The sequence below is a fragment of the Phaseolus vulgaris genome, chromosome 6 (assembly GCF_000499845.2).
Source record: "Phaseolus vulgaris cultivar G19833 chromosome 6, P. vulgaris v2.0, whole genome shotgun sequence".
NCBI lineage: Eukaryota > Viridiplantae > Streptophyta > Magnoliopsida > Fabales > Fabaceae > Phaseolus > Phaseolus vulgaris.
This window is the reverse complement of record NC_023754.2, coordinates 3,324,065-3,351,770: the sequence shown is the minus strand read 5'-3', so window position 1 is coordinate 3,351,770 and position 27,706 is coordinate 3,324,065. Positions and strand designations below refer to the sequence as shown.

The 27,706-nt window shown below is 32.5% G+C and overlaps 1 protein-coding gene across 4 annotated transcripts; it reads right to left on the bottom strand.

Annotated features, from left to right (window-relative positions):
- Nucleotides 1-1,261: 1,261 nt before the first annotated feature.
- LOC137830948 (uncharacterized) lies at nt 1,262-15,854 on the bottom strand. Of its 4 annotated transcripts, none has more exons than XR_011084293.1 (15): nt 15,437-15,840; nt 14,887-15,347; nt 13,265-14,392; nt 13,111-13,182; nt 12,880-12,960; nt 12,689-12,729; nt 12,478-12,565; nt 12,269-12,400; nt 9,280-9,471; nt 9,100-9,179; nt 8,930-8,999; nt 8,495-8,513; nt 2,530-2,635; nt 2,248-2,335; nt 1,262-1,633 (listed from the first exon to the last, which is right to left on the bottom strand). XR_011084293.1 is itself a non-coding variant. In XM_068638377.1 (15 exons), the coding sequence occupies exons 1-15, from the start codon at nt 15,759-15,761 to the stop codon at nt 1,426-1,428; spliced, it is 3,174 nt and encodes a 1,057-aa protein (XP_068494478.1). In that variant the 5' UTR covers nt 15,762-15,854; the 3' UTR covers nt 1,262-1,425. The 4 variants fall into 4 exon arrangements, 3 of the variants coding, with proteins under 3 accessions (XP_068494478.1, XP_068494480.1, XP_068494481.1); XM_068638377.1 differs by having other exon boundaries at nt 8,495-8,596; nt 15,437-15,854; XM_068638379.1 differs by lacking the exon at nt 8,495-8,513 and having other exon boundaries at nt 15,437-15,839.
- Between the last annotated feature and the right edge of the window lie 11,852 nt (nt 15,855-27,706).

Sequence of the window (27,706 nt, the reverse complement as noted above, 5' to 3'; positions counted from 1 at the left end):
GGTATCAATACTAGTGCTTGATATGCTATTAGGAATCAACTTAGTCAAATTCTCCTGCACCTTATAAATTGTGACCTGCGCTCAATTCTTTTTTAAATTTTCAAAATTATTTTTCATTTCAAAAACTGGAATTCAAAAAATGATTTTTTATGAAAAATCAAAATCTTATTTTGGAAAAGCAATTTCAGAGTAAAAAATACATTTCAAAAAATAGAATCTATAATATATTCTAGAAAAAAAAATTCAAAAATAAGTGTTCCAAAAAATTTAAATCCAAAAACATATTTAAAAAATGAAATTCAGAATCGTATTCTAAAAAAATCCGGAATATATCTTGATTTGCATCCCTTTTATTTAAAGACATTTTTATTATTTCAAATAAAAATTGGTTACATGTTAAAATACAATCGGGTGCAGGAAGTAATGGCCTCAACCCTATTATAAAACTCAGGCTTTCTAGAGCTATTTGGAAATTATTTTGCAACGGTGTTTGCGAAATTCTGATATTACCTTAACCCTAAACTCTTAAAAAATATAAATATAAACTACCACAAATTTTTAAAAATATGAAAAAAAAATACTCTTTCTCCAACAAATTGAAACATATAACTTTTTACATCTAAAATTTTACGATTCATCGTTGTATCGATGACAATTTTTATATCCTTTTTTCTTTCTGTAAAAATATACTTTCTTTTCATTTAAATTAGAACAAACAAGGAGAAAAAGCCAGACAGTTCATTAGTTGAGCCATTTGTTTCCTCTTGTTTACAAATGCTGGCTAAATTATAAATTCTCTTATTTTACATTTTAATATTTAAGAAACAATGTTGCGAAAATAATCTCCGAATTTAAAATTATTACATTAAGTAGCAGGTTCTTGAATTGCTTAGGATTTCAAACTAAAATTTTAATATTTCATGTATTTTTTTAGATGATAGACAAATCATATTCACTTCATTTTATCTTTTTATCTTAATATTAAAAATATTTTTTAATCATCTAGAAAAAAATAAAATTATTACATTAAGTAATAGGTGCTCAAATTATTTAAAAATACCAAAATTGGTTTTCAAACTTAAAAAAAATTGTTGCTAGATCATTCATCTTATACAGAGAATTCAATTGATCTCCAAAATAAATATATGATCTATGGTTTAGGGTTTTAAAGAAGTTACAAAATCAAAAGACCCAATTATAACTTTATTTTAAGAGACCTAGTGAGACATTGTTAACCAATTAAAAAACATGGTAATAAATATAGCCTTAAAATAAGTAAAAAATTGATTATAGGATAAAAACATTGTTTTTTAATGTCCGTTTTAATCAGTTGTCTAAACCGATTTCCACGAAAACATTGCATGAAACCCATTGCAGGACTATCCAGTGGATAATACCACGAATGTTGAACGCAAAATGGCAACCCTAATTTCCAACCATCTGGTTTTTGAGGAAGCCTGAATGAACTGCGTGGGAAATACATCTACAGAGGTTAGTAATTCTTGAATATCCATCTCTCGCACGCTCTGTTGCAGTTTTGATTTCATCTGCAAGCGATGAAGGCAGAGACTTTTCTTCCCCACCACAAGAATCCAATATTTCATATGGAACCACCCCAGAAGGATAGACCCCACTGCTCACAAACCATTTTTCAAATCAATCCTTGTCTATAATCGCAAAGGCCAAGACATTTAACCAAAAACGAAAACATAATAATAATAAATTCAGATCAATGAGCATTGTCACGTCAGAATAAAGATTAAATTTCTGCTAAAAAATAAAAATGATAGTAATCATATTCTTAATAATTTAGGCTTCGAATCTAACTAAAATCCAAAAAACCTGGGTAAACTTTTCAAACGTGGAACTTAAGGGTCTAAAATTTGTGGGCAGTATGATAACCTGATAGTGATTACCCGGTAGGTCCAACCATAACACTTTCTAATTATTTCTAATAATAATTTGAATTTTGGACGAGTTTAATACCTCAATTTGGTGTTTTGGGGCCTTTTAATTTATATTTTATATGATATAATATGGTTTTAAATATTCAATATGATACGTAACCGCGACACGTTTTCTCCTCTCCTTCTCAGACCAACTCGGTATATTTGCAGACGCATATAAAGTATGAATGCAAAATCTGAATGAAGATTGGATATGGAACTCCGATCAAGAAAGGACCAACTCTCAGCAAGACATGGAATTTAAAATTAAAATTAAAACAAAAAGGAAGCAAAAGTTTACCATTTTAAGCTCGTTATATCAAATACGGCTTTCACCTTCCTCCCACTATGGAAATCAATGAAAGACAGCTGCAAATCAAGCCTCTGAACTGCAAAAGTAGAGCATGAATCGAAGTGAAAATGCAGTTTCTCCTCATCAAAATGTTTCAATGAAAATGCAAGGTAGCATCAATCAATTATCGGAAGAATTTTTGTATATAATGGAGGATTCAACTCCAAGGCTGAAATGGGATATGAATTTAAAGAAGTAATATTTTAAAGAGTAGGGAAAACTTTTGTTTACCTGAATGAGCATAGAACTTTGCGTCGACCAAATTTCTAATCTCTATCCGAGCTGATTGAACCTCCTCAACCACATCTAGCAAATTACTTAACAGTGAACTTGTTATCTGCATCGAATAGCAGGCCAGCACATCAGGTTGGATAATAGTATTCATCATTTGCTATTTTTTAATTCTTGAAAACCTATGAAGATGTAGAAAGAACACTCTAGCTCATATGTACCTCGAACAGCCTAGTCCTTTGGTTCCTAGTCTCTCTACAATTACGTCTCTTGTCAATTAAGCAATTATTGTCATACTTACCATCCTCCTCCTGTTAATGTACATGTTGAGTCACTTTTGCCTTTAATTCACTATGATATTTTGGATCATATATGTTAAACCTTAGTTTTATTTCTATTTCGTCACTATTGTTAATCATTTTTCCTAATGAACCTAGGTAATTTTAATAATAAATCGTTTGGACATTTTCTCCATCTTTCAAGGATTCTCAAGTGAAATTCATAATTAGTTTAATGCACACGGGTATGTGTCTTCCCAGTTTCAATCATTTCTTTATAACCTCACAAGGAATTCTACATTAAGTTAATTTTTCAAGCTGCAAAACTTGCACCCATGCAATAAATTGGCACATCTATGCAAGTTTTGAAACTGTCCAGAGTGCTGTGCTGCAAAAGTTGCACGACTTTGACAACTTCAAATGTTCACTTTTTGGGTTATATTGGCTAGCCCATTTTAGGTCCTTAGATTCGTAAATGCCTAAAGGGAAAACCCCAAGGAGAGGCAACGCAGTGACACAATGATCTTGAATTGACAGCTCTACTTATGCTAAGCTTCGATATTAGAGTTAGCAACTACATGCTGCTTGCGGGACCACCATGAAGATTAGAACCCAAGTAAATAGAAACACCTGATGTAGACCTGCAAACATGGGATCAACAACCCAATCACGCATGACGGGCAAAAGCTGAAGACCGAAGTGAATAACCTTTAAGATAACATAGTATGCGTTTGGCAGTAACCCAATGAGATTCCAATGGTTTTTGACCATTAATTGATGAACAGTGTTAATCCACATGAGAAAAAGTATCACAATAGTTGAGATCATAAATCTAAGTGTATCGCTTAGCTACTAAATGAGTTTTGAGAGTACTTCACTAGTAGGACCAACCTTAACAACATAGCTCCCACACGCCTCTTACCAAGAGGTAGAGGGACAGGCTCCCCAGTACCACTTGCATTTCATCAATCATAGTTTGTCGCTATCCAGGATGAAGGAGACAAATGATGATAATTTTAAAATTTATAAATAGGATATGCATTACGAGTAGATCTAATACCTTTTCTTATAGCAATAAGTCAAGCATGATCAAAGTCAAGAGAAGGCGATGAGGATGAAGGATCCATGGTATGGGAATCTAGTGGTGAAGGATATCAGTCACGAGTATCTTCGGGAAAGGATGAATGAGTTATTTGTGCTCGACACTAATATGTGAGAAGAGGTGGTAGAACAATGCCTTCTGTACTTTGAGCTCGAGTTCAAGAGGAAGAATGAATAATCAATGGATCACAGGAACAAATGAATATTGTTCCATGGATGACAAGAAAAAAGGGGTGTCTTCAAAGAAAGTAACATCAGCAAACATGAAATACCTTCTAGTAGAGGGAGTGTAACACTTATACCCTTTCTGAAGATGAGAATATCCCAGGACAACTTTGCAGAAAGCATGTCAAGGCATGGGAAGACATTATGAACAAAACAAGTACTCCTTAACACACATGGAGAGACATGGTATAGAGGACCATTTGGAAAAAAATATAGAATACTGAACTTTATTCTCAATGGAGGAAGAAGGCATCTTATTGATTAGAAAACAAGCAGTAAGGACTGCATCTCCACATGGATGAACAGAAACATTTGAATTCAACATTAGAGAGTGTGCAATTTCAATAAGATGCCTATTCTTCCTCTTTAATATACCACTTTGTTGTGGAGTGTAAGGACATATTGACTAATGTAAATTCTCTGGAAAGACAAGAATGAAGAAAATGCAACAGAAAAATAGTCCTTATCATTACCACTTTTGAGAATTTTAATTATCTTTCCAATTTGGTTTTTAATTTCTTTGTAGAAAGACATAAATATGGATAAAAGTTCAGATTTGTCTTTCACTAAATAAACCCAAGTACACAGAGAGGATTGATCAATGACAGTTACAAAATAATTAAAACCAAAAGAAGTGACACGACTTGGTCCCAAATATCACAATGAATATTAGAAAAAACATAATTACATTAAGAATTTTTAGAAAAAGAAGATCCAACATGTTGTTCTAACTCACACAAGCACCATCTAAAGCTTGAATGTGTTTGAAACTAGGATTCATCATCTTCAATTTTGATAAACTTGGGTGATCCAAACGATCAGACAAAAGTTTTGGGGTTGGAATTGCAAACAAGTTATTGAAGGACTTGGTTTTAGATAATAAAGACCCTGTGACTCATGTCCTTCTCCAATCATACAACCTATATACCATGTTCCTGTTTAACAAAGGAATTAACAATAAAGTCACAGAATAGTTTAAAGAGTCAATTGACTCAAAAATTAATATGTAAGGACAATGAGGAATGAACAAGACGGAATTTAAATTTAGTGAAGGGGATAAAGAAAATTGGCCAATTCCTTGATATGCCCCTTTGGATACATTGGCAAGAGTAACAACATGAGGAATTTTTTGGTAAGAAATGGAAGAAAATAAATAAATGTTACCAGAGACATGGTTTTAGGCACCTGAATCAAAATCCATGTACTATGACCTTCCACAGATTGAGAAATGCATGCAGTTGAGTTGACACACTTGGCATTGTAGAGGATTGACCTTAATTGATTGAGTTCTCAGACTTGTACCTAAAAATTCTTGGTACTCTTGATCAAAAAATTTAGATTATGATCTTTTAAATTTAGATACATAAGCATCTTTGCTTGGAAAGCCATGCAAGGAATAACAATTTTATTGGGCATGACCCATTCTCTTGCAATATGACCATTGAGGACTTCCACACCTACCACCACATCCTCCTTGTATATTCCGACCTTCTCTTCTATGAGGGATTGTTGCTGCGGAAGTTTCAATAATTTCAGGTTGATTGTCATCCTTCATTAGGTTAGGCACACAAATGAATCTAGTAATCAAACAATCTATAGAACGAACATGATCAAAATCCAAATGTAGGCTTAATCAAGTCCATATAATATCTGTCAAGTTTCTTGTTGAGTTCCTCTAATAAGTCTGCCACTAGGAATCTTTTAACTTCTTCTACTACAAACAAGAAGTGTGTAGATCAACGCATGGATGATCAGTTAGTTGCACGACCACCGATTGGGTTGCGCTCCTCGAGGCACATCTAACCCTACACTTTTTTTTAACAAAACAGCGTCAAGTGGCAGCAGCGCAACAAAGAGCAACAAAGACAATGATGAAGATAATGTAGGATCATATCCACTCTAATACCAACTTGAACAAATAGGATGGATAGAAAAACTTTCTATGCAGCACCGGAGTTTTCTTTCCACTATTGATCTATCAAAATCCACACATCAATACAAGCCTTAAAAGATGAGAACTAGGTTTGAGCCATGAATGAAGAAATTGGTGCATTAGAAAGGAATGAGAGTTGAGAGATTACAGAGAGACCAAAGGATAAGAATCCATTGGGTTGTAGGTGGATATCCATAGTTATGTATCAATCTAATGCCACACTGGATTGGTATAAGGCAAAGTTGGTTGCAAAAGGTTACACCTAAACCTATGGGATCGATTATGAGGAGACTTTTGCTCCAGTGGCAAAAATGAATACAATCAGGATTATTCTCTCATTGGCAACGCACTTTGGTTGGGAGATGCATCAATTTGATGTTAAAAATGTCTTTTTGCATGGAAGCTTGGAGGAAGAAGTATACATGGAGATTCCACCTGGTTATGGTGCTATTGATGAAGGGAATAAGGTGTGGGGACTTAAGAAGGCCTTGTATGGTCTTAAACAATCACCTTGTGCCTAGTTTGGAAGGTTTACTCAAGCTATGGTATCTTTGGGGTAGCGGCAAACTCAGGATGATAAAACTCACTCTTCTTTTGGTCTAAGTAGATGATATGATTATTGCAGAGGTGATGATGAGATTGAAAAACAGACTTTGAGGGAGATACATCCTTGTTTCTCAAAGGAAATACATCCTTGATCTCCTCAAAGAGAATGGTAAGTTGGGTTGTAAGATCACTGGAATGCCAATATAGCAAAATCATAGGATTGGGAATGATGAGAAGAGCCCAATGGTGGAAAAGACACAATATCAAAGAATTGTAGGAAAACTCATCTATCTATCACACACTAGGTCAAACATAGCCTATGCAATTAGTGTAGTTAGCCAAGCCAATTCATGCATGATACAAGAGAAAGACACTTGCAGGCAGTAAATAGAATTATTCAATGCTTAAAAGCCTCTGTGGGAAAGGATTGTTATACAAAAAAAAGGGAAAACTTATCCATGAAAGTATATACTAATACTGACTATGCATGATCAATTGTTGATAGGAAATTCATCACAAGCTATTGCATGTTCTTGGGTGGAAATTTGGTGACATGGAGAAGCAAGAAACAAAATGAAGTTACAAGATCAAGTGAAAAGGCAGAATTTAGAGTCATGACTCAAGGGGTTTGTGAACTATTATGGATGAAGATCATACTCAATGACCTCAAAGTAAAATATGAAGTTCCTATGGGACTGACGTATGATAATAAGTCTGCCATCAGTATTGCACACAATCCAGTTCAACATGAACAAACAAAGCACGTAGAGATAGACCAACATTTCATTAAGGAGAAGTTGGATAATTGTCTTATAGTCATCGAGGATATCCCTTCAAGACTCCAATTGGTAGATATATTCACTAAGGGACTTCCCACAAAACAATTCAAAGATCTTACTTGCAATGGAAATGATAGATATACATTCACCAGCTTGAGGGGGAGTGTTGCATAATCAGAAGATAATTACTCCATAATTAATACAATTTTTTTTTCTATTTACTAGGACAAATTTGATATCTTTTGGTTGTTTGATTTGTATAGCTTTAATTACCTATTCTTTCTTTCCTTAATTAGGTTGTAAATAGTCTATAAATTTAGACTGTAATCACATTTGTAAATACATTTGTAAATACATTCAATCTTTTTCTTTCAAGCAAACTCTATATAAAGAGATGAGCCTAACAAAGCATAATAGAAAAGGGAATCAAATAACAAGCTAATGTAGATGATTGGTGCACTAAGCACTCAAAATATGTTAGCTACTTTAACTTATATGACTAGCAAATTATCCTAAATTCTAATGTATGCAATTGTCCCATCCTTTATGCTTCTTGGGCTTGGAATCAACGCCTACCCCATCCATGGTCAGCTCTCTATCACCTACAATGTTGCTTAGGTCTAGATTCCACTCATCCCCTTCCCCGAGGAAAAACACCTTGTGAGGTGCTAAGCTACAGAAAGTGTATCCCAATCTTCCCATAAGATGTCCTTCAAAGAAACCGGACCACTTAATCAAAACATTTGTTTAGGAGGAACAAAAATGGTGTCAAGCTTGGTGGTCAAGAGTGAAACTGGACCAACAACAAGTTTATCATTAGAAAAGAGGAAGCAATTCTTGAGGTGGAGGAAGGAGGCCATGGTGAGGCTTTTAGTGAAACATGGGTGATTTTTGGCACTCTCGGGAAGGGACTCACCACCAATAACTATTATTCTAGGCCATTTTATATTAAATTGTGGCTCAGTCAACAATACAATGGCTTAATCATGATCCGTAGCATTGTTTTAAGTTTCTTGGTCCATGATCCAAGAAAACATGAAATACAAAACAACAATAACTTACTAAAAGAAAATTATCATATTCATAAGAAATAAAGTATATACCTGTGTTTCTCGTGCCATACTGCATGAATCAATGAACTTCTTAGTTGTATGTGGATTTAAGACAAACACAAATGCAGAAAAAGCATCCAAGTTTGGGAAGGTCTGAAAAATAGACACACCATAGTAGAAAAGAAAAGGGAATGTTGCATAATTAGGAGAATTATTTCGTAAGTAAGTGCAGATTTCATTCTCTATTTATTAAGACAGATTTGATATCTTTTAGTGATTTGATTTTATATGTATAGCTTTAATTACCTATCATGTCTTGCCTCATTACCTATTATTTCTTTCCTTAATTAGGTTGTAAAAAGTCTATAAATTGAGACTGTAATCACATTTGTAAACACATTTCAGAAATACATTTCATCTATTTCTTGCAACTAGAAATGAATATTGAATGCTATAATAACACAGAAAAATTGATAACTAAATTACCTTCCCAATATTCGCATCATTCAAGCTAGTTGATGTTATTATCCTAGATTGACCAGTATTTAGAGTGACCCTACATTCCATCAAAATAAGTTGGAACTTTCATATTTAGTCATCATAAAAGATACACTGAAGCTTCAACCACAGAAGGAAATGGAGCAAAATTAACTAACCTTTGAGTTACATAACCACAATAGTTGAGACAAACTTTGTGAAAACCATCCTTGCACTCAAAATCTTCAATTTCCCACAACTAGAAAACAAAAAAGTAGAAAAAAATGATGTTTAGTATTATTAAAAAGAATATATTATATTTGGTATGAGGACAAGAACCATATTTAAAGTCATAAGACCTTCAAATTCTGGCGTATAGACTTGCAAGGCATTCTCTTCTGAAAATAACCATAAACAGCTTTCACGGTGTCAGTATAGCTTTCATCCCCGTTCATCTTGCAGTGGCTCTGTAAGAATTTACTTAAGGATTTTGCTTTTGACTCCAAAGATTCAAGTTCCTGCTTCTTTTCCAATACCTTTTTGCAAGAAACCTAGCAATGAACAATAAAATATTACCAATTGAAATGAATGGAACAGCACAACAGGTTGAACCTTTCATGATCAAGTTACACCATCAGACTATGAACAAGAGTTTGGAACAAATGCAAAGGAAAATATATCATGCATTCTACAGATCATTGGTTGTTCAGAACAGAATTGATTTATCATTATTGATTATTGCATGGTTATTTAATGATAGTTGTATATTTAAAATATCAACATTTGAGCATAAATCACTATAATGTTGAGTGCTTTAAACTATGGTCATCTATCATTTGTAATAGAAATCATTTCAATGTATAACATTTTGTTACATATCAAGAGGATAACAAGTCTTTGAAACAAGCAAAAAAAAAAGCTACAGGTCTTCAGAATTGTATTGATTTCTCCCAGTAACAAAATGGGGAGAAATGTTCAAAATGCGAAGTTAGTAACCATATTGTGCAAAGAGTTTGTTTTGATTTGAAGTTCCAAATTTAGCTTCTATGACCATTGCTCAAAAAAGCTCAAATACATCTCAACAATTATTTATAGCAAAACAGTGAAAGTTGGGACAGAATTGGATTAAGAATCCAGTCGAAGTTGTAAACTCCAACCAATCTAAGTGCGAGATAGACCCTGGCAAGTAGGAAGTTGGTTTCTGAAAAAAGTGACCTTAAAGGAGCAAACAAGGGGAAGCCAAAGTCCAAAAAGGAGCGAATGAAAGATGCTGCATTGAAGTGTTTAATTCTATGACAAGTGCTACAATCGTGTCACTGCAAGCTGGGTAAAAGGAATGTCAATGAGGTGGTGGACATAACCAATATTTTGGTGTATTTTAATGGTCTTGTAGCTGCAGTTTGCAGTGCTTATAGCATTCCAATACGAGCACGATGCTAGCTAGAATAAGATGTCTAGCTTATGCAGCAAACATTATCTATCTATTGCTTCTGGGGTGTTTGTTCATCTCTTTATTCTTGGAGATTCTTAATGTGGTTTGGTTTATGTAAAAGGGTTGGGATACCCCTTTTGTATCCCTCTTAATTTAATTTCATTCTTTGCTGATCAAAAAAAAAACAATGAAAGTTGGGTTTCATATTAAAATTAGACATGTTCAAAGACAAAAAGGGGGATATTGTTGCATACAAAAAGGAGACTAGGTGTAGCTTTCAAAAATTGAAATTGAACTAGTATAAAAGGGTCATGTGATCTTTCTCTATCTTTACTATTCTTTCGTGAATCCTATAATGTTTTAAATGGGCCAAAAATAGGCCCAAAAAAACCTAATTTTAAGTAGGTTTTGAACTCTTAATTAGGTTTAAGAACTCATGCAGCCACACAGCACATTCAAATTTTATTTGAATAATTAGGGTTTTAGGGTTTTATTAGTTACAAGTTGGAATGGCCAAAGGCCTAAACTTATTAGGGTTTTTTCAAATTAGGTTTAGGGTCTTCTATCTTCTTCATGTGCCGCATAGTCCCTTCTTCATTTTCCGTCGTCATCATAGCATGCGTCGCCGTTGTTGCCACCGCACTAGCTCACCTTGCACCGCAGCCACCATCTTTTTATCCGTCTTTTTCGATATTTCCATTTCCCATTAGCATCTCGAGATGCCAAAAGCAGCTGCCATGGGAAGACTGCATCGCTACCGCCTTGTTGCGGCGGTGGTAAAAAAATCCACCATTGCCTTCCGCCATAACCAAAAAGTGATAACACAAATCCTTAATTGCTAAATTGTGAACTTGCATTGGATCAACATATTTGAAGATATAGTGGAAGTTAAATAAGTTCTTTTCCCAAAAGGTGATCTTAGGTCAAAATAATTAAAATATTTTCAGACAAATTTCTACATAAGGACTTACAAGAATGAACAATAAGAAAAAACTGAAATTGACATCTCCACAAGTTAAAATTAGGTTATATATCAACTAACTTGTAAAAACTCTCTCACCTAGCTCCTTCAAAATTCTCCAAACTTTTACTTTTAACTTGTGTGTGAGCTAATTTTAACTTGTGGAGAAGTTAATTTTGTTTTTTTCTTCATATTTTTCTGTCTTAAAAAGCTCTTCTAAAGAAGCTAATCCAAACAGTTTATAATCATCAAATCTTCTTGGTGAGCTACTTGTTTTACACATATAAGGGGTCATTTGCTCCACCTAACTCCGAGTTTAACCATTATTCTTGGAAGACCTTTACAATAAATTGGTGATAAATTATTTTATTGTGTATTTCTTAAATACGATGCGACAGATTTCTGATTCATTGTGTTAAATTGAGGGAGTTTCTTTGAAGGAAATTCTGTTGGGGCTTAGGCTTATGCTAGTTGTTTGTAGTCTGTACTTACAAACTCTTTGCAAAAATGATATGACGAGTTGTAATGTGATGTCATCCACAAGACAAAGTACTAACTCTTTATCTATATTAATACTAGACTAATTAAATAAGGAAATTGCATTTAAGTTTGTGGCATTGACTAACAAAGTCACGTAATTGCAGCAATTAGGAATTTATGATAACTGCAATATTTGTACTATAGACACAATCTCTTCAAATATCTTTCATTCTCTATTCTCCAAATGATATCTGGAGACTGAAAAGAAGTAAACTGATAGAACTGGGATCAGATTAGGACCAAGAAACAGTAACCAAAGAAGCAAGAAGTTCTTTATTTGCACTAAAGAACTTCCTCAAACAGAACAGTTCTCACTTGAATTGCTTTTAGGTATACAGTTGTATTTCTCCTCCTTCAACCTCATTCCAAGTTCCAGGTCAATTTACAAAAATACTTCATACACACATAATCATACCTGAGATTTTCCCTCGGAACAATTATCATTTGCTTGAGTGTCCATTGCCCCATGTTTAGATGAGGATGGGAAGAAATTTAATTTTATCATCTCACACTCTTGAAGCCCAGAGTTAATCTGTTGTACCTTATTCTGTTTGCAATGGAAGTTCATATCACCAACTGTGGGCAATGCTCAATACTAACATGTTTTCAAGTAAGATAGAATACCAGTAATTTGTCATGCTTCATAAGCAATAGTTGTAATTTTGCCTTCTCATATGCTATATTATGCAGCAATATTCTTGTTTCAGCAACTCTGCAAAATATTACTCTAAGTTCACATCACCAAGCGATCATATTCAAAACAGTTCCATAACCATACATGTATTAAACAGCATAATTCTCAATCCTTGGTGTTACTTAGACAGCATAAGCATACCTCTTGTCTCTATGAATGTTTAAAGGATCAGTTATTTTATGCTGGAGAAAAAACAAGAACCGTGTCATGTCATGTGAGCAAACAGATGCCAGGCTTAAACTGTCTTTAGAGGAAGTAACATGTTCTAATCACTGTAAAATGTAAGCTTGCTATAATATAATAAACTAAAGAATTGTATTAAATTTCATTACCTGAGATTGAATCTCAGAACAAATAATCTCTGTCTCCTTAACTTTCTGTAGATTAACCAAAATATCTTCCAACCTGCCAATCTAAATATTGAGGGGGGTTAAAGCATTATTAATATAAATAGCTATGAGATGTTTAAGTGAACAATCAAAACTAAAAAGTAAGCAACAATATCCAAATTTTCAATTGAATACTATCATTTTCTAAGTCTACACCCAAAAATTAAAACATACCAATCTTAAATTTAGCTTATCAATTGAAGGAGGTAGCAAGTGATTTGTTCCGGCTAAGAATTTTTTAAGAAACTGCAAGGTAATTGTGAAGAGTTCAGAGGCCAATCTAACCAATTGAAACTATATACAATACAACATAAAACAGTAATCGTACTAGATCCACATCATTGGAAGTCTGATCTCCAAGCATCCCTCTTTCCCTACTCACAGAACCTCTTTGCTCCAAAACTAACTGTAGATCAACACTCCCATTTGAATGAGCCTCTGGTGTTCTGTCAATCCTCCCTATTTTATCTATTTTGTCTCTATTTCTTAGTATCTGAACACCTTTTCTTTTCTTCCCAGAAGAAATCCCAATACCTGATTTGGTAAGAGGGCTCTGAGATACATTGAGTACTGAATGGTAGTTGTTATCAGGACCATGATCGTCAACAGTACCCTTGGGAGACACGTCTTGCAGGGAGCACAACTGAGGTGTTACTTCTTGGATAGGAGAACTTGGAACTAGAATTTCATCTTTCCTTGTGCTATCTGCCAAGTCCACATCTCCCACCTTCATTGAAAGAGTCAACTGTGAGGGAGAAGCTCCCGTTTCAGCAGACATAGAATTTTCATCATTTTGAGAAACATGAGCTGAAATTGAATTTAAGTTTCCCTCATCCATCTTGGTGTTCACGGTCTCTTCATTTTGACTTGACTTGGAAATACTTTTTAAAAACTGAATTTCACGATCATTGCTATAAGCCAAACCTTTATAAGTGTTACTAGCTGGAGTTAAACTGATTTTAAATAGAGGGGTCCGGCGACTGTCATCTTGCTTGTATTCTTGATTTTTTTTATTTGACAAAGGAAATCCAGGAGAGTATTTTGGAAATCTAGCTTTCAATACGTCCATTCCTTTTTTGAGACTCGAGATGGCAGGAGCCTCGATAGTTACCATCTTCGAAATGCTGCTCAGTGCAGAAGATGAAGTTGCACGATTTGCGACACTTACCTCTGGACCATATAAAACAGATTGCTCTAAACGTGGAGTGATGTTTCCAGCATGTGCAGATGAAACAGAAGACCTCGTAAATGACTGTTTTCCTCCAGACAACAACAACGGCGTAGACCCATATATGGGATTTTGGTCTACTTTATCAGACTTACGATCTGAATCCAACACCATTCCTTTGTGTTCGCCCACCCTCAGCGGTGTTTCTCTATTACCATTCTCAAAGTCCAGTTGTCTACAAATTGGCAAAATCTCATCAGTTGCATCTTTAGTAGACTCCTTAATTTCCTAGAAAAAACAAAACAGACAAACATGAATTAGTTCTGCACATAACCCAAGTGTTGCAATAGCAAGTATAAGGATAGCCACTAAAATGTCATCACAAATAAACCATGCACACCTACAGCTTGATACTATTAATCAAATCAAATGCATACAACATGCACACATAATAATCACACCGAATATTCATGATTAATTTGAACAAAAATCTTCATAAACATTATTAAAAGAAAAAATTACCATAAAATAAAATTAACCTATACATTCATAAACTTACTTTTAGTTCATTCATAAACTAATTTTAAATTATGAAAAACTTGTTTTATTTACTTCTCTTATTTTCGTCTCCTTTATTCAATTAGTGGCTCAAGCTCGAGCTAGAAAGGATGTCCATCATTTGGTTTCTGTAAAACACGAGATATTAATCCCGGTTTCGACCAGAATAAAAAAGAACTCCTAAACTATAAGTGCCTACTAAAGCAAGCGCAATTAATGCTCACCTCGATTGAAGAATCAGAAGGATGTGTCTGGTGGGATTGAGTGACTGGAGGAGACGCAACCGAACCTTCCAAGCTGCGTTGCGACGAGTCATTGGGTACTGCCTGAGCCAAAATTGCAGCATCCTCTGGAGGGATTAGTATGTCGTATTCAGAGCTCCTCTGGTGCTCTCCCTCGATGCTCATGTCGTTGGAGTCTCTGCCTGCGCTATGTGCGTCGAGTACCACTCCGCACCACTTCCGCTCCGTGAGCTCCATGTAACTTCCTCGAGAGTGAGAGTTCGGAGTTGTGACGTCGAACTGGCGCGTCTTGATGTCGCCGGAGTCCGAGCGAGCGAGACTCTTGTAATGCATCGAGAACGCTGTGGAGTCCATCGTCACGTCGTCCGAGACGCCGGAGTCCGACAACCGCTCCGGCCTGATGAAATGCGTCGACACCGGACCCGGAAAGTCTTCATCGTCATCTGCGTACATCAGGAGCAACAAATTAATAATAAACTACGGAGAGAATAAGAAAATTTCGCGGAAGAGAAAGGAAAGAGTCGGAGCGCACCATCGCCTTCGTCGGCGGTGCTGCTGCCGCCGGTATAGGGAGAGCCGATTGGACGGAGGAAGGAGTTTCCGTCTTCAGCTTCCTCGTGGAGTTGCGGCTGCTCTTTATCGTCGTCCTCGCTGTCGGAGGCGAGGTCGCGGAAAAACCCTACGATGGAGGGATCGGAAGGGGCTTCGGAGGGAGAGGAGGAGGAGTCGTCGTCGCGGCGGAATACATGAACGGAGGTGATTTCGTTGTCCGCGAAGCTCACGCGCCGCAGCCTCTTCTTCTTCAGCGCTACGGTGGTTTCGTCTTCGCTTTGGGCGTTGTTCTTCGGAGGTTCCATTGTGGCGCGTTTGGTTTACAGGAGAGTAGGGGACGGAGGCCAAATCAATATTGTGCGGGAAATTATTAGCCGTTTCAAATTCTAGAACAGAATGCATTTTTTTTTTATGGTTGTTTTTTTATCTTTTTTAAAAACTTTGTATTATTATTGTTCCTAAAAACTTTAAACTTGATTATTTTATTCTTTACTAAACGAGGAAATAGTGGTTATTTTTCTACTTTAATTTCTCTAAAATATGAAATTTTTATTCTTATTTTATTGTTTGTTTTAAAATAAGTAAATAATCTTTTTTTTAATGTGTTTGGATTGAAGAAGGGGTTTGTGGGGGAGAAGAAAGATTATGAGGATGAGAGAAAATACATGCAATTGCTTAGATTGAGGAGAAGGATGATAGTGTGGTTTGAGGGAATTTATAAATTATTTTAAAGATAAAAAATGAAAACTTATAAATATATTTTTTGTTATTAAAAAAATATTTAAATAATGAATTATGATATTTTTTTTTTAAGTTTGAGTTAAATTTTTCTAATATATAATATTCATAATTATATATATTTTTAATAAAAATTAAAAAAATATAATAAAAAATATTTTTGTGTTAAATTGAAAAAGAATATTAAATATATTAAAATTTATGAAAATAATATTTATTATTTTATACATTTGTTATTTATATAACTATATATGTTTTGTTGATATTATAATTTTATTTTCTTATTTTCATTATTTATAATTATATGTTATTACTAATAGTATAATTAGATATTTTTAAAATTATTAAATAAATTTATGTAATATTTAATTTTGTATATTGTAATAAAATGCAGAGTATTTGAATAAAATGCAAGAATCTTATATGAAATTAACACAAAATTTTTCATTTGTGTGAATAATGAAAAATGTTCTCATCCTCTTTTGCATTCATTCTTCCACTCTCAAAACTAGTGAAACAAAAACAAATTATATAGATTATTAAGAATAAAGATTAAAAAAAAAACAAAAATTGAAGAAAAATTTATTCGAATACCAACGTTTAATTTTATAAGACTAAAAGTATATTTTAAGTTTCTTATGTAATCTTATTTTCTTTTATTTTTGTACAACATTTTTTTCTTCCTTTTAATTTTATGACTGTTCTTGTCGGTTGACCTAATCGTCGGTTGACTCTAGGAATAGGTTATGACTCCGTCTGCCTGGAATTTGCTCTTTCCTTTGGATGTTGGAACGAGACTCTGTTGAAATAGAGGGGGCCCTACCTGTTGATTGCACTCCGATGAGAAGTGAGTATTGGGCTTATAAAAACAATGAGTAAGTAAGCAAGTAGTTTCAGTCTTAAAAACGATGTACATTTACCATGAATCTCAAGTCTCTTTTATAAACTACTTTTAGGTTACTTCTTGTAACAACCTTTCTCTCACAAGAATCTTATCTCGGGTGAAAGTAGGTTTGATGGGAGGAGAGTCTCTTACAATGCGCACAATCTTAGTACAACAATCGCACAAAATCTTACCTCCTTGGAGTGCATAATCTTAACAGCATGTCCGCCAGGTACCAACTCATGTACTAGCATCAGGGGGTCAATCTGTCCACTGTAGACGTACAAGCCTTTACATATCATGCATGCAACTTATTCCCCAAACCCCTAGCGCTATTGAGCTTAGGCGTCTTTAGAGAATATTTTACTTGTGTTAGACCTGAATGTACTAAACACACCATTCACACTTTTTCGCTGACCAGGCCTTATACACGTTAAGTATATGAATGAACTTCAACGCACACATACCTAGGGCTCACTTACGTTGCTCATTAACTCAACCAGACCACCAAGTTGACTTGCTTGACACAGGTAACGATGTCCGATCACCGAGCGCTGAGCCCAGCGCTTTGGTCCAATACAACGAATTATGTGAATTTTCTTTTCTTCCAAATCAAGAGTAATGAAATAAATTTTCGTTCACATTATTATTATTTCCTGATGTTGTATTTTTTTTTCCAACAAAATTAAAAAAATATGGCAGATCTCACCTCAATTTACTATGAAGACTAACACTTTTAAATGATAAAAAACGGCGATTCTTCTAAAATAATATTTAAAATTATCAAATAAATAAATAAAATTGATTTCAAAATCAAACCCAAAGGACATTTTAAACATAAAATAAAAATATATATAATATTTTCTTCATTCTTGTTTATAAGACTTTTTCAACATAATTCGCATTCTTTTAAAAAAATAGTTAAATTAATTTAAAATAATAAACTTATTAGTAATAATATGTATTATGAATTCAAAAATTACCTTACGCATTTACTATTAAAGTAGTTGAGAGAATTTAATAAAATAATTAGGTTTTATGACAAGAAGGTGTAATTTTGGCTGACTTTTATGAGAATGGAAAAATCACAATTAGACTAATAGTGTTTGAAAAACACAATTTTATTATGATGAAATTATGTTTTTAAATACAAGTTTCACTCGTTCTATTTTATTCTAAGTAAATTATACTTAAATCATGTTTTTAACTTGTTCTATATTTTTACTAAAATTGTTTATTTTTAAAAAATACTAAAGTTATATATCTATGCACAAATATCTTTATCTATTTTTTAATTAATATAGTACATCTAAACAATATTTTGATTATTTTTTAAAAAATTAATTCAAATTTGCACATTTTCTTTATCCTCTCTTTTCAGTTCTAATAATGACTTGTTCTCTCTTTATCTTTCACCACTTCTTTCGTCACTTCAATTATTCCATATATATTAAGAAGTAAACTTTAAGTCTAACTCAATTTTATAAAACTGACTTATAAGATGAGGTTTGAACTCACGTATGTACTATAAAATGTCTTAATCTATAGTCAATGTGAGATCTTCAACACCCATTACGTTGAGGCTGTCCACTCGTACATGAACTATATATTATAGGTGGTCTGATAACGATTCAATAGTGGGTGGTTTGATAACGATTCAATAGCGGGTGGTCTGATAAGTTCAACAATAAGCTCAAAATGACTCTGATACCATATTAAGAAATGAATTTTAAGCCTAACTCAACCTTATAAAATCGACTTATAAAGTGAGATTTATATATATATATATATAAATGTTATAATCTCTTGTCGATATAGAATTTCCAACATTTTACCCTAATATGAAAATAACGTTTTACCCTAACAAAGAAGATAAATAGATCAACTTGCAGTATTCCTTCTTCATCTTTTCAAGTACACTCCATTTTTGTAGAGTTATATCTCTTATCCTCTCTTTTTTCTTATTTTTGTGTTGGGAAACACTTCGGCATCCCTTTATCGAATATCACAAATATTAACTTTTATATTATATGATATGATAAGTTTATAGATTTTACATTTCAAAATTAAAAAATCAAGAAATGTTTGTATTTTCTGAAGTATAGGAATGCACGAGAAAAACATGAAGGTAGAGGGAGAATTTGTCCTTTTCTCAATGGTTGATGTTTCTATTGCTAATGTATTCAAGGTACGTACGAATTTAGAATTAAAATAAATAAAATGATTATAATAATAATAAAAAATATTAATTTAATTTTTTTAATATATATATATATATATTAATTTCTATTTTTTAAAGCAATAAATTACATAAATAACCAAAAACTTTATTAAAAAACAAAAGAAAAACTATTTGAGGTAAAAAAAAAAAATATTGCAAATGAAGATAGTACTAAGGTGTAGGATTTCAATAAAACACAACATGCATTAATGTTTTTTTAATGGTGTTATATTTTGAATTTTCAACTGTTTTAATTTTCGTTATGCAGTTTGTTTTTTTATCGTAAATTTTTATTAATTTCTGGGATGTTAATTATTTTTTTTTAGGTTTTGTAAATCATTATCACTTCGAGAGGTTTTCCAAACCTATGTTATTTCTAGGAGTTTTTCAAACCTCTATTCCTTATCGGAATTTTCTAAACTTCCATTACTTCCAAAAATTTCCCAAACCCATTAATTTAACTTTTTGTATTTTTTTAAACAAGTTATTTTTTCAAATGGGTATTTTTTTTTAATACACACCTTAAAAATATTTTAAAATTTTAAAATTTATAATTAAATTTAATATTAATAAAAGAAAAATAAATAAAGTCCACAGGTGAATTAATGTAAACATAAAAATAAAATTCACTCACACCTTAAAAGATACTCATTTTACTTTATATATACAAGTAAATTTCACAGTTTAAATCGAATATACAAATTGAAGTGTGATATTTCAAATTCACAAATTGTATATTAGAGTATTTTTATATATTAAAGTTGAAGTTTGGATTTAAAATTCACAGCTTGAAAAAGGAGATTATAAACAATCTACATTCTTTATAATAACTATCAATAAAGAGGCACTTCACATGCTTGAAGTTTTTTATGCTTTTTTTTGCTTCCCTTTAGTTAATTGCACATATATTTTAAGATATAGTAAGACAGATAATAGTAGCCTAAAAAAACAAAGATAATAGTAACGACCCGATATAAACATAGTTTAATTTTATTGCTATGAACTAAAGTTACACATGATAATTTAGTTGTATGAAAATATTTATATTATCAACAATAGCCAATCTAACGTTTTCGTAATTTATGAAAATATTTATATTATCAACAATAGTCAATTAATAGACAATCACTACAAAAAAAGTGTATGGGGTGACGCTTATTTTCGTATAACCTGACGTTTATAACTGTCACATTATATGTCTATGGCAGGCGTACTGCCAGAATTCTTGTTGCCACAAAGTTTAATGTGACAATCAATTGAGAATTGTTGTAGCGAACGCCTTATAATGCATTGTATAAAGTGGCAGTTTTAAGCGTATAATTTACGTAAGTTATAAATGTCGTAATTTAAAGTTGGATAAACCAATTCCAATGTAAATAGTGGTAGTTTTAAACGCCACTTAAATACGGTATAATATGACGTTTATAATAACCTTTATAACTGTCATAATTCGAATATTAAATATTTAATTTAATTTTTAATATTTATAATAATTTATTTAATTCTTTTTATAATTAGATTTCATAATATTATTTAATTTCATATTATAATTAAATTTCATTACACAGTTAAGTTTCATCATATAATTAAATTATAACATAAAGTAATTTTATAATATAATTATACTTCATAATATAATTAAAATTGATAAATATAATAATCAAAAGATGACTTCATTCATTCATTGAGAGAACAAAGTTGATAATGTCAAACTAATCCAAACAACAAGTAAATTAAATTGTCAAAATATAAACTGTTTCACTTTCTAAATATATTACAACTAAACTCTCAATCCTAATTTGTGTTACTGTCTCCACTTGATCTTATATTTTGGGTTGGTAATGGAGCACCACTTCCAACATCCGGTGCCTGGAATAAGTTAAAATATGTTTAGAGTTAATTGACAATTTTTAAAAAATAAATAAAAACAGTATTATAATAAAATTTTAAGTATAGTAATTTATACCTCATTGATAGATGTTTGTACCAAATTTGATGCCATGGCAGCAAAATGTTTCGGCTTGTTTGGTCTAAAAGCAATGTAGGCTAGTAGAGTATGCTTTTAGCTCCTTACAGTTACAAGTTTAGTTGCTATTTGGTCTACCTTATCTTCAACATTTGTTGAAGACCCACCACTAGAGGAACCATGATTCATACTTAACCTTGTTGGGGATTTCTTGAAAGCAAGGGTAGGACAAGCTCCATATGAAAGTCCTCTGCCCTTCCTGGATGGTCATTTCAAAAGATGACACCAATTGGATCATTTAGACATATATGTGATGCAGTGTATGGATTTTCCAACATTAGCTCATCAATTTTTTCCTACATAAAAATGGAAGCAACCAACATTAACTCCCGTCTTTTTCTGTATTGTCTAGTAGTATGTGTTTAATGGGAGACCCATAGTAAGGGATTTTTATAAGGGAAATAAAGAAACACGACCCATGTAGAAAAACAATAACAATAATAAAGAAATGACTATTTATCTAATCCAAAATTTTGTGCACATAGAATCCAAGGAACTAGGAAATCTCCAATCCTTTATAAAGAAAATGATAGGTAAGAGAAACTTAAGTTGCCCAGGTACTCATTTTGGTCTTGCAAGGTTATTCTGTATTTTAAAGTAGAAAAATATTGCTTTCCTTCTACCACACTAAAATATTTAAGTCGACCTGGTAGCAATGTCCAAACTACAAGACAATGTCCATGTCTAACATTTTTTAATTGCAACCGTAAGAGTCACTCTTGCCATAAACATGATATGAAATATTGAAGGATAAAGAATATAACATTATACACCCATGGCAGAGACAATATGTTCCCAAAACAGTGTCCAAAATAGCCCAAAACAATATATACCCATGATATAGACAATATGATCCCAAAATAGTATCCAAAACAATCCAAAACAATGTATACCTATGACAGAGACAATATGATCCCAAAATAGTATCCAAAACAATACAAAATAGTCCAAAATGTTAGCATAAATGACCTTAAACGAGAGATGGGTGAATTGTTTAAGAGGGGTTTTTGAAAACTTTTTCAGGTTTAACAAAATTCTTTGTGTAAATCCAGAACAGGAATCAAGTTAGCCAAGAATTTAAGCAATTATACAACAAAGCAACAAAAAAGCAATCGGTTATATCAGCAAAGCTTAAAACAGAATTTATATGAGTTTAGGATAAGAGAGAAATACACCAACAATTTATACTGGTTCACTCTTAAGCCAAGAGCTACATCCAGTCCCCAAAATACCATTGGGTAATCCACTAAGCAAACAAACCAGATTATAAAACACAAACCACCAAAGTAGTGACCTTGAACCCTTCAAGAAACACACTATCTTTAGCAAACCACACCAAGAGTATTGATCTCGAACACCTCAAGAGCACACAATACTCCTTGGCAACACAACACCAAAAATACAATAGGTTTAGAAATGATTACACTTGATCACAGTACAAACTGAATTGAATACAATTACAATTATCTCTTGAAAATCCAAAGCTTGATGTGAATCTTGAAATCTTAGAATCAAATCTCTTAAATTGAATTTTTCAAAATTGTTTCTTACTTGTTTGAACACATAAACAAACCATTTATATTTTCCAAAGATTGGTTAAAGCAATTAATGAAGGAGCGTATTCAGTTGAAAAACATTTAAAGCAAATTCACCATTCAAAATAGAATTCTGTTAGGATTTTCAAAGAAATAATCGGTTGAAACCACGAAACAACTGATTGTTTGGCTTGACAATTAAGTCAACCAAACTAAAACAGTTTTCAACTTTTTTCAAAACAGCTAAGAGTAAAACAACCGGTTGATTCGACAAAACAACATGTTGTTTTTCACTTAGTTGGAAAAACACTTGATTTCAAAAAGGTTTTTAATCACATCAGTTTTAGATTCAACAAAGGAGTGAATCACACTTTATTCTACCCAAATCCCACCCAAACACAATAGCAACACCAACCTTTCATCAAACACCTTGGATTTGAATTCTTCAAAGCACTTGATCACTCTTGATCAACAATCTCCCCTTATTTGATGAAGACAAATCCCTGATTGCTTGTGCTGATCTTGATTGAATCTGAAACAACACCTGCAAAACAAAAAGCTATGCAATCCAGAGCATCTCTCATAGCAGGTTATGGTCATACATCAACTAGTTTTCTGCATAAATCCAAAAGCAGAAAAACCAGCCAAAACTAAACAAAAAGCTCCATACAACCAATAATGCAACAAAAACTTAAAATAGAGATAGAATAAATGGCCTTAAACGATAGGGGGGTGAATTGTTTAAGAGGGGTTTTTGAAAACTTTTTCAGGTTTAACAAAATTCTTTGTGTAAATCCAGAATAGGAATCAAGTTAGCCAAGAATTTAAGTAATTATACAATGAAGCAACAAAAAACAATCGGTTGTTTATATCAGCAAAGCTTAAAACAGAATTTAAATGAGTTCAAGGTAAGAGAGAAATACACCAACAATTTATACTGGTTCACTCTTAAGCCAAGAGCTACATCCAGTCCCCAAAATACCACTGGGTAATCCACTAAGCAATCAAACCAGATTACAAAACACAAACCACCGAAGTAGTGACCTTGAACCCTTCAAGAAACACACTATCTTTGACAAACTACACCAAGAGTATTGATCTTGAACACCTCAAGAGCACACAATACTCCTTGGCAACACAACACCAAAAATACAACAGGTTTAGAAAGGATTACACCTGATCACAGTACAAACTGAATTGAATACAATTGCAATCCTATACCACTTTCTTTTGAAAACCCAAAGCTTGATGTGAATCTTGAAATCTTAGAATCAAATCTTTTAAACTGATTTTTTCAAAACTGTTTTTTACTTGTTTGAAAACATAAACAAACCATTTATATTTTCCAAAGATTGGTCAAAGCAATTAATGAAGGAGCGTATTCAGTTGAAAAACATTTAAAGCAGATTCACCATTCAAAATAGAATTTTGTTAGGATTTTCAAAGAAATAATCGGTTGAAACCACGAAACAACCGATTGTTTGGCTTGACAGTTAAGTCAACCAAACTTAAACAGTTTTCAGCCTTTTTCAAAACACCTAAGAGTAAAACAACCGGTTGATTCGACAAAATAACAAGTTGTTTTTCACTTAGTTGGAAAAACACTTGATTTCAAAAAGGTTTTTAATCACATCAGTTTTAGATTCAAAAAAGGAGTGGATCACACTTTATTCTATCCATATCCTACCCAAACACAACAACAACACCATCCTTTCATCAAACACCTTGGATTTGGATTCTTCAAAGCACTTGATCACTCTTGATCAACACAAAATACTATCCAAAACAATATCCTAAACAATCCAAAATAGTATGTCTCAAAAACAATATATACCAAAAATAATTACTTTGTTCAACATAAAGAAGCAAATGAGAGGTTCAAAACTGATATAATTATAAGTTACCCCAATCTCCATAGCTTCATCATTAAGATACGTGACATTCTTCCTCTTGTCTGTGATCTTCCACATCTCAGGTCAACCATTGTTCCTACCAGTCTCAATTTTCAATACGTTCCAAAAAGGATAATATAATTACAAAAATTCATAATATATTATAAATCAAAATATATGCCAAATTCACAAAGCTACATATAAGTAAATATACCAAATTATCCCTCCTTCTTGAAAATGGCATAACACCACCAATGTGAGGAATAATCCGTTTCTTTCTTATATCTCTATTCCTATTACACAGTAAAATCAAATCAATTTTTGCAAATTTAAAATCAAGCTTAGTGAAAATATATGAAATGAAAACTATGTATCATTGCGGAAGGCTTGAGACGATAATCCACAAATATAGCCCACTGCTCGATGATAAGACCATCTAAAACATTCTTTATCAGGTCATTTATGCTTAAAACTCGGTCATAGAATTCATTCGAGAGCTTGCATCTATACTCCCTCCACAATTTGGTAATTTTGAACATAACATCTCTTTTAGCGAGATCTGCATTTACCTTGAAGAAGCAAAAACGAGTCTTCAAATAATACAACAATTAATCCACACACACATATATATATATATATGTATGTATATATATATTCAAACAATGAAATAAGAATGTACATATTTAATGTTGTATTGAATATAGGGTCAATTACCTTCAGTGCACTCTCCCATACAGTATCCTTGTAAGTATCAAGCAGAGATGACAAACTTTCAAAACTTATAGGCAACAATATATGATTTCCTACTAGCTGTCCACAAAGTCCAACAATCAAACCACATGCTTCTTCAATGGGATAAAAATGCAAATAAAAATTTTCAGGGTAGAACGACAAGGTAGTCAGGAGTTATACAACTTGGTTAAACAAAGAGCAAACAATTCATCATAACTCTAATATTTTTTTTTATTCAAAATGTGAGGATATTATATTATATTATATTATATATATATATATATATATATACACACACGCACGTTCTAATGTATTTGTTCTTGGTACGCGAGATAACTTATTTTAAGAATCACTCTTTCTTTTAATTTTCAGAAATTAATTTACAAGTACAATAAGACATGTTTAACCTGTATTAAATTTAATAAAAAATGTAAATAGTAGGAAAAAATTCAAACATGGGATATATATTCCTTAATATCACCTTATAAAATTATATATATTTTAAATTGTATTATTTTAATATAATTCTTAGGACATATTATATATATATATATATATAATTACGGTTAGACTGACCCATTATTATAGATTCATTGAAATTTTTTCTTATTTTTATATTCACATTTCAACTATATAAATTATTATTTCATTGTAATAAAGTGTAAAGTCGTGAAAAAAAGTTGAGAACATTTTACGTTGTTTTTAGTGAAAAGTATTTAACAAGACTACAGTGAAAGGAAGGAAAGAAGAGGTCAAAGATGGAAGATAGGATTGAAAATAAGGGGGAAACATCACAAAATTTTGTAAAACATACATACATAATCTGTTCTATTTTCCAGTAAAAAAAAAGAACATTTCAATGGCACAACATATGAAATCATGCCCTCATAATTTTTCTTTAATTCATTCATTCCCTGTCTCTAAAATCATGTAAGAATTTGCAGTTGTCCCCAAAATAACACCTTCCATGGGAATAATATCTACACAACTGATTTACCTTATATCTTTTTCTGTTGGAGGCACTACATACTATAACTACATACCTGAATGTTCTTAATAGTAGCAATTGTTAGAAAAGATGGCTTTAAACTAGGGGGGAGTGAATTGTTTAAAGAGGGTTTTCACAAACTTTTCAAAATTAGAATGAATTTATCTCAGGAACCAATTGATTCAGCAATTCAGTTAGCCAAAACAGCAAGCAAAAGTTGTAGTACCAGAAAAACAATCGGTTGTTTCGGATAAACAATCGGTTGTTTATACCAGCAAACAACAAATAAACTGAATTTAAAGAGTTAGAGATAGAGAGATTGTACACAGTTGTTTATACTGGTTCACTCCAAACCAGAGCTACATCCAGTCTTCTCAGAAACCCTGAGGAAATCCACTAAGCAATCACCACTTGATCACTTACACCACAACCAAGAGAATGACCTTGAACACCTCAAGAAACACACTCTCCTTGGCCAACACTAAGATTGTTGATCTTGAACACCTCAAGAACACACAACCCATCTCAGCAAACACAGAAACGAAAAATTGTTCAAAAGAGTACAAGGATTACACTTGTTACAGAAGATAATCTGAAATCAATACAAGCAGAATCCTATTCCAACACTTTGATCAATCACAAACTCTTAGCAATCTCAGCACTTTGAAAAACTCTCTGGAAAAACTTTGTCAAAAGATTCTTAATTGTCAAATATGTTTTTCTGAATTTATTCAAAGATGTAGTTTGTTATCAAATCTTAACAAACTCTTAAATTGCATTAAAAGATTGGTCAAAACATTTAATGACTGGAGCGTAAGCAGTTAAAACATATAAAGCTCAGTCAAAGAGAAAACAGTTTTTCTGTTATGGTCCCAAAACAAACAATCGGTTGTTTCCTCGAATCAATCGGTTGTTTTGGTACTTTAACAGTTCAACCATTCAAAACAGTTTTCAATCTTTTTCTCAAAACACCTAAGTATAAACCATCAGTTGTTTCGACAAAACAATCGGTTGTTTTAACTTAGTTTGAAAAACATTTTATTTTCACAAAGATTGAGAATGCTAATGCTTTAGATTTAATCAAAGGGTGAATTACAACATATAAACTACCCTAGAACAAAGCTTAAACCAACACAACAACATCAAGCAAAGCAGAGGCTTCAACATCCTTCAAAGGATTTGGATTCTTCAAAACTTGAACACCACAAGGTTCAACAACAATGAAGCTTGTGTTG

Bases quoted from the DNA above. Each gene is read 5' to 3' on its own strand.
- LOC137830948 (XM_068638377.1), bottom strand. From the start codon at position 15,761: ATGGAACCTCCGAAGAACAACGCCCAAAGCGAAGACGAAACCACCGTA. The intron at 13,183-13,264 runs GTACGATTACTG...ATTACCTTGCAG, and splicing joins CTTCCAATGATGTGGATCTA to TTTCTTAAAAAATTCTTAGC. The intron at 12,401-12,477 runs GTATTCTATCTT...CATTGCAAACAG, and splicing joins TGAAGCATGACAAATTACTG to AATAAGGTACAACAGATTAA.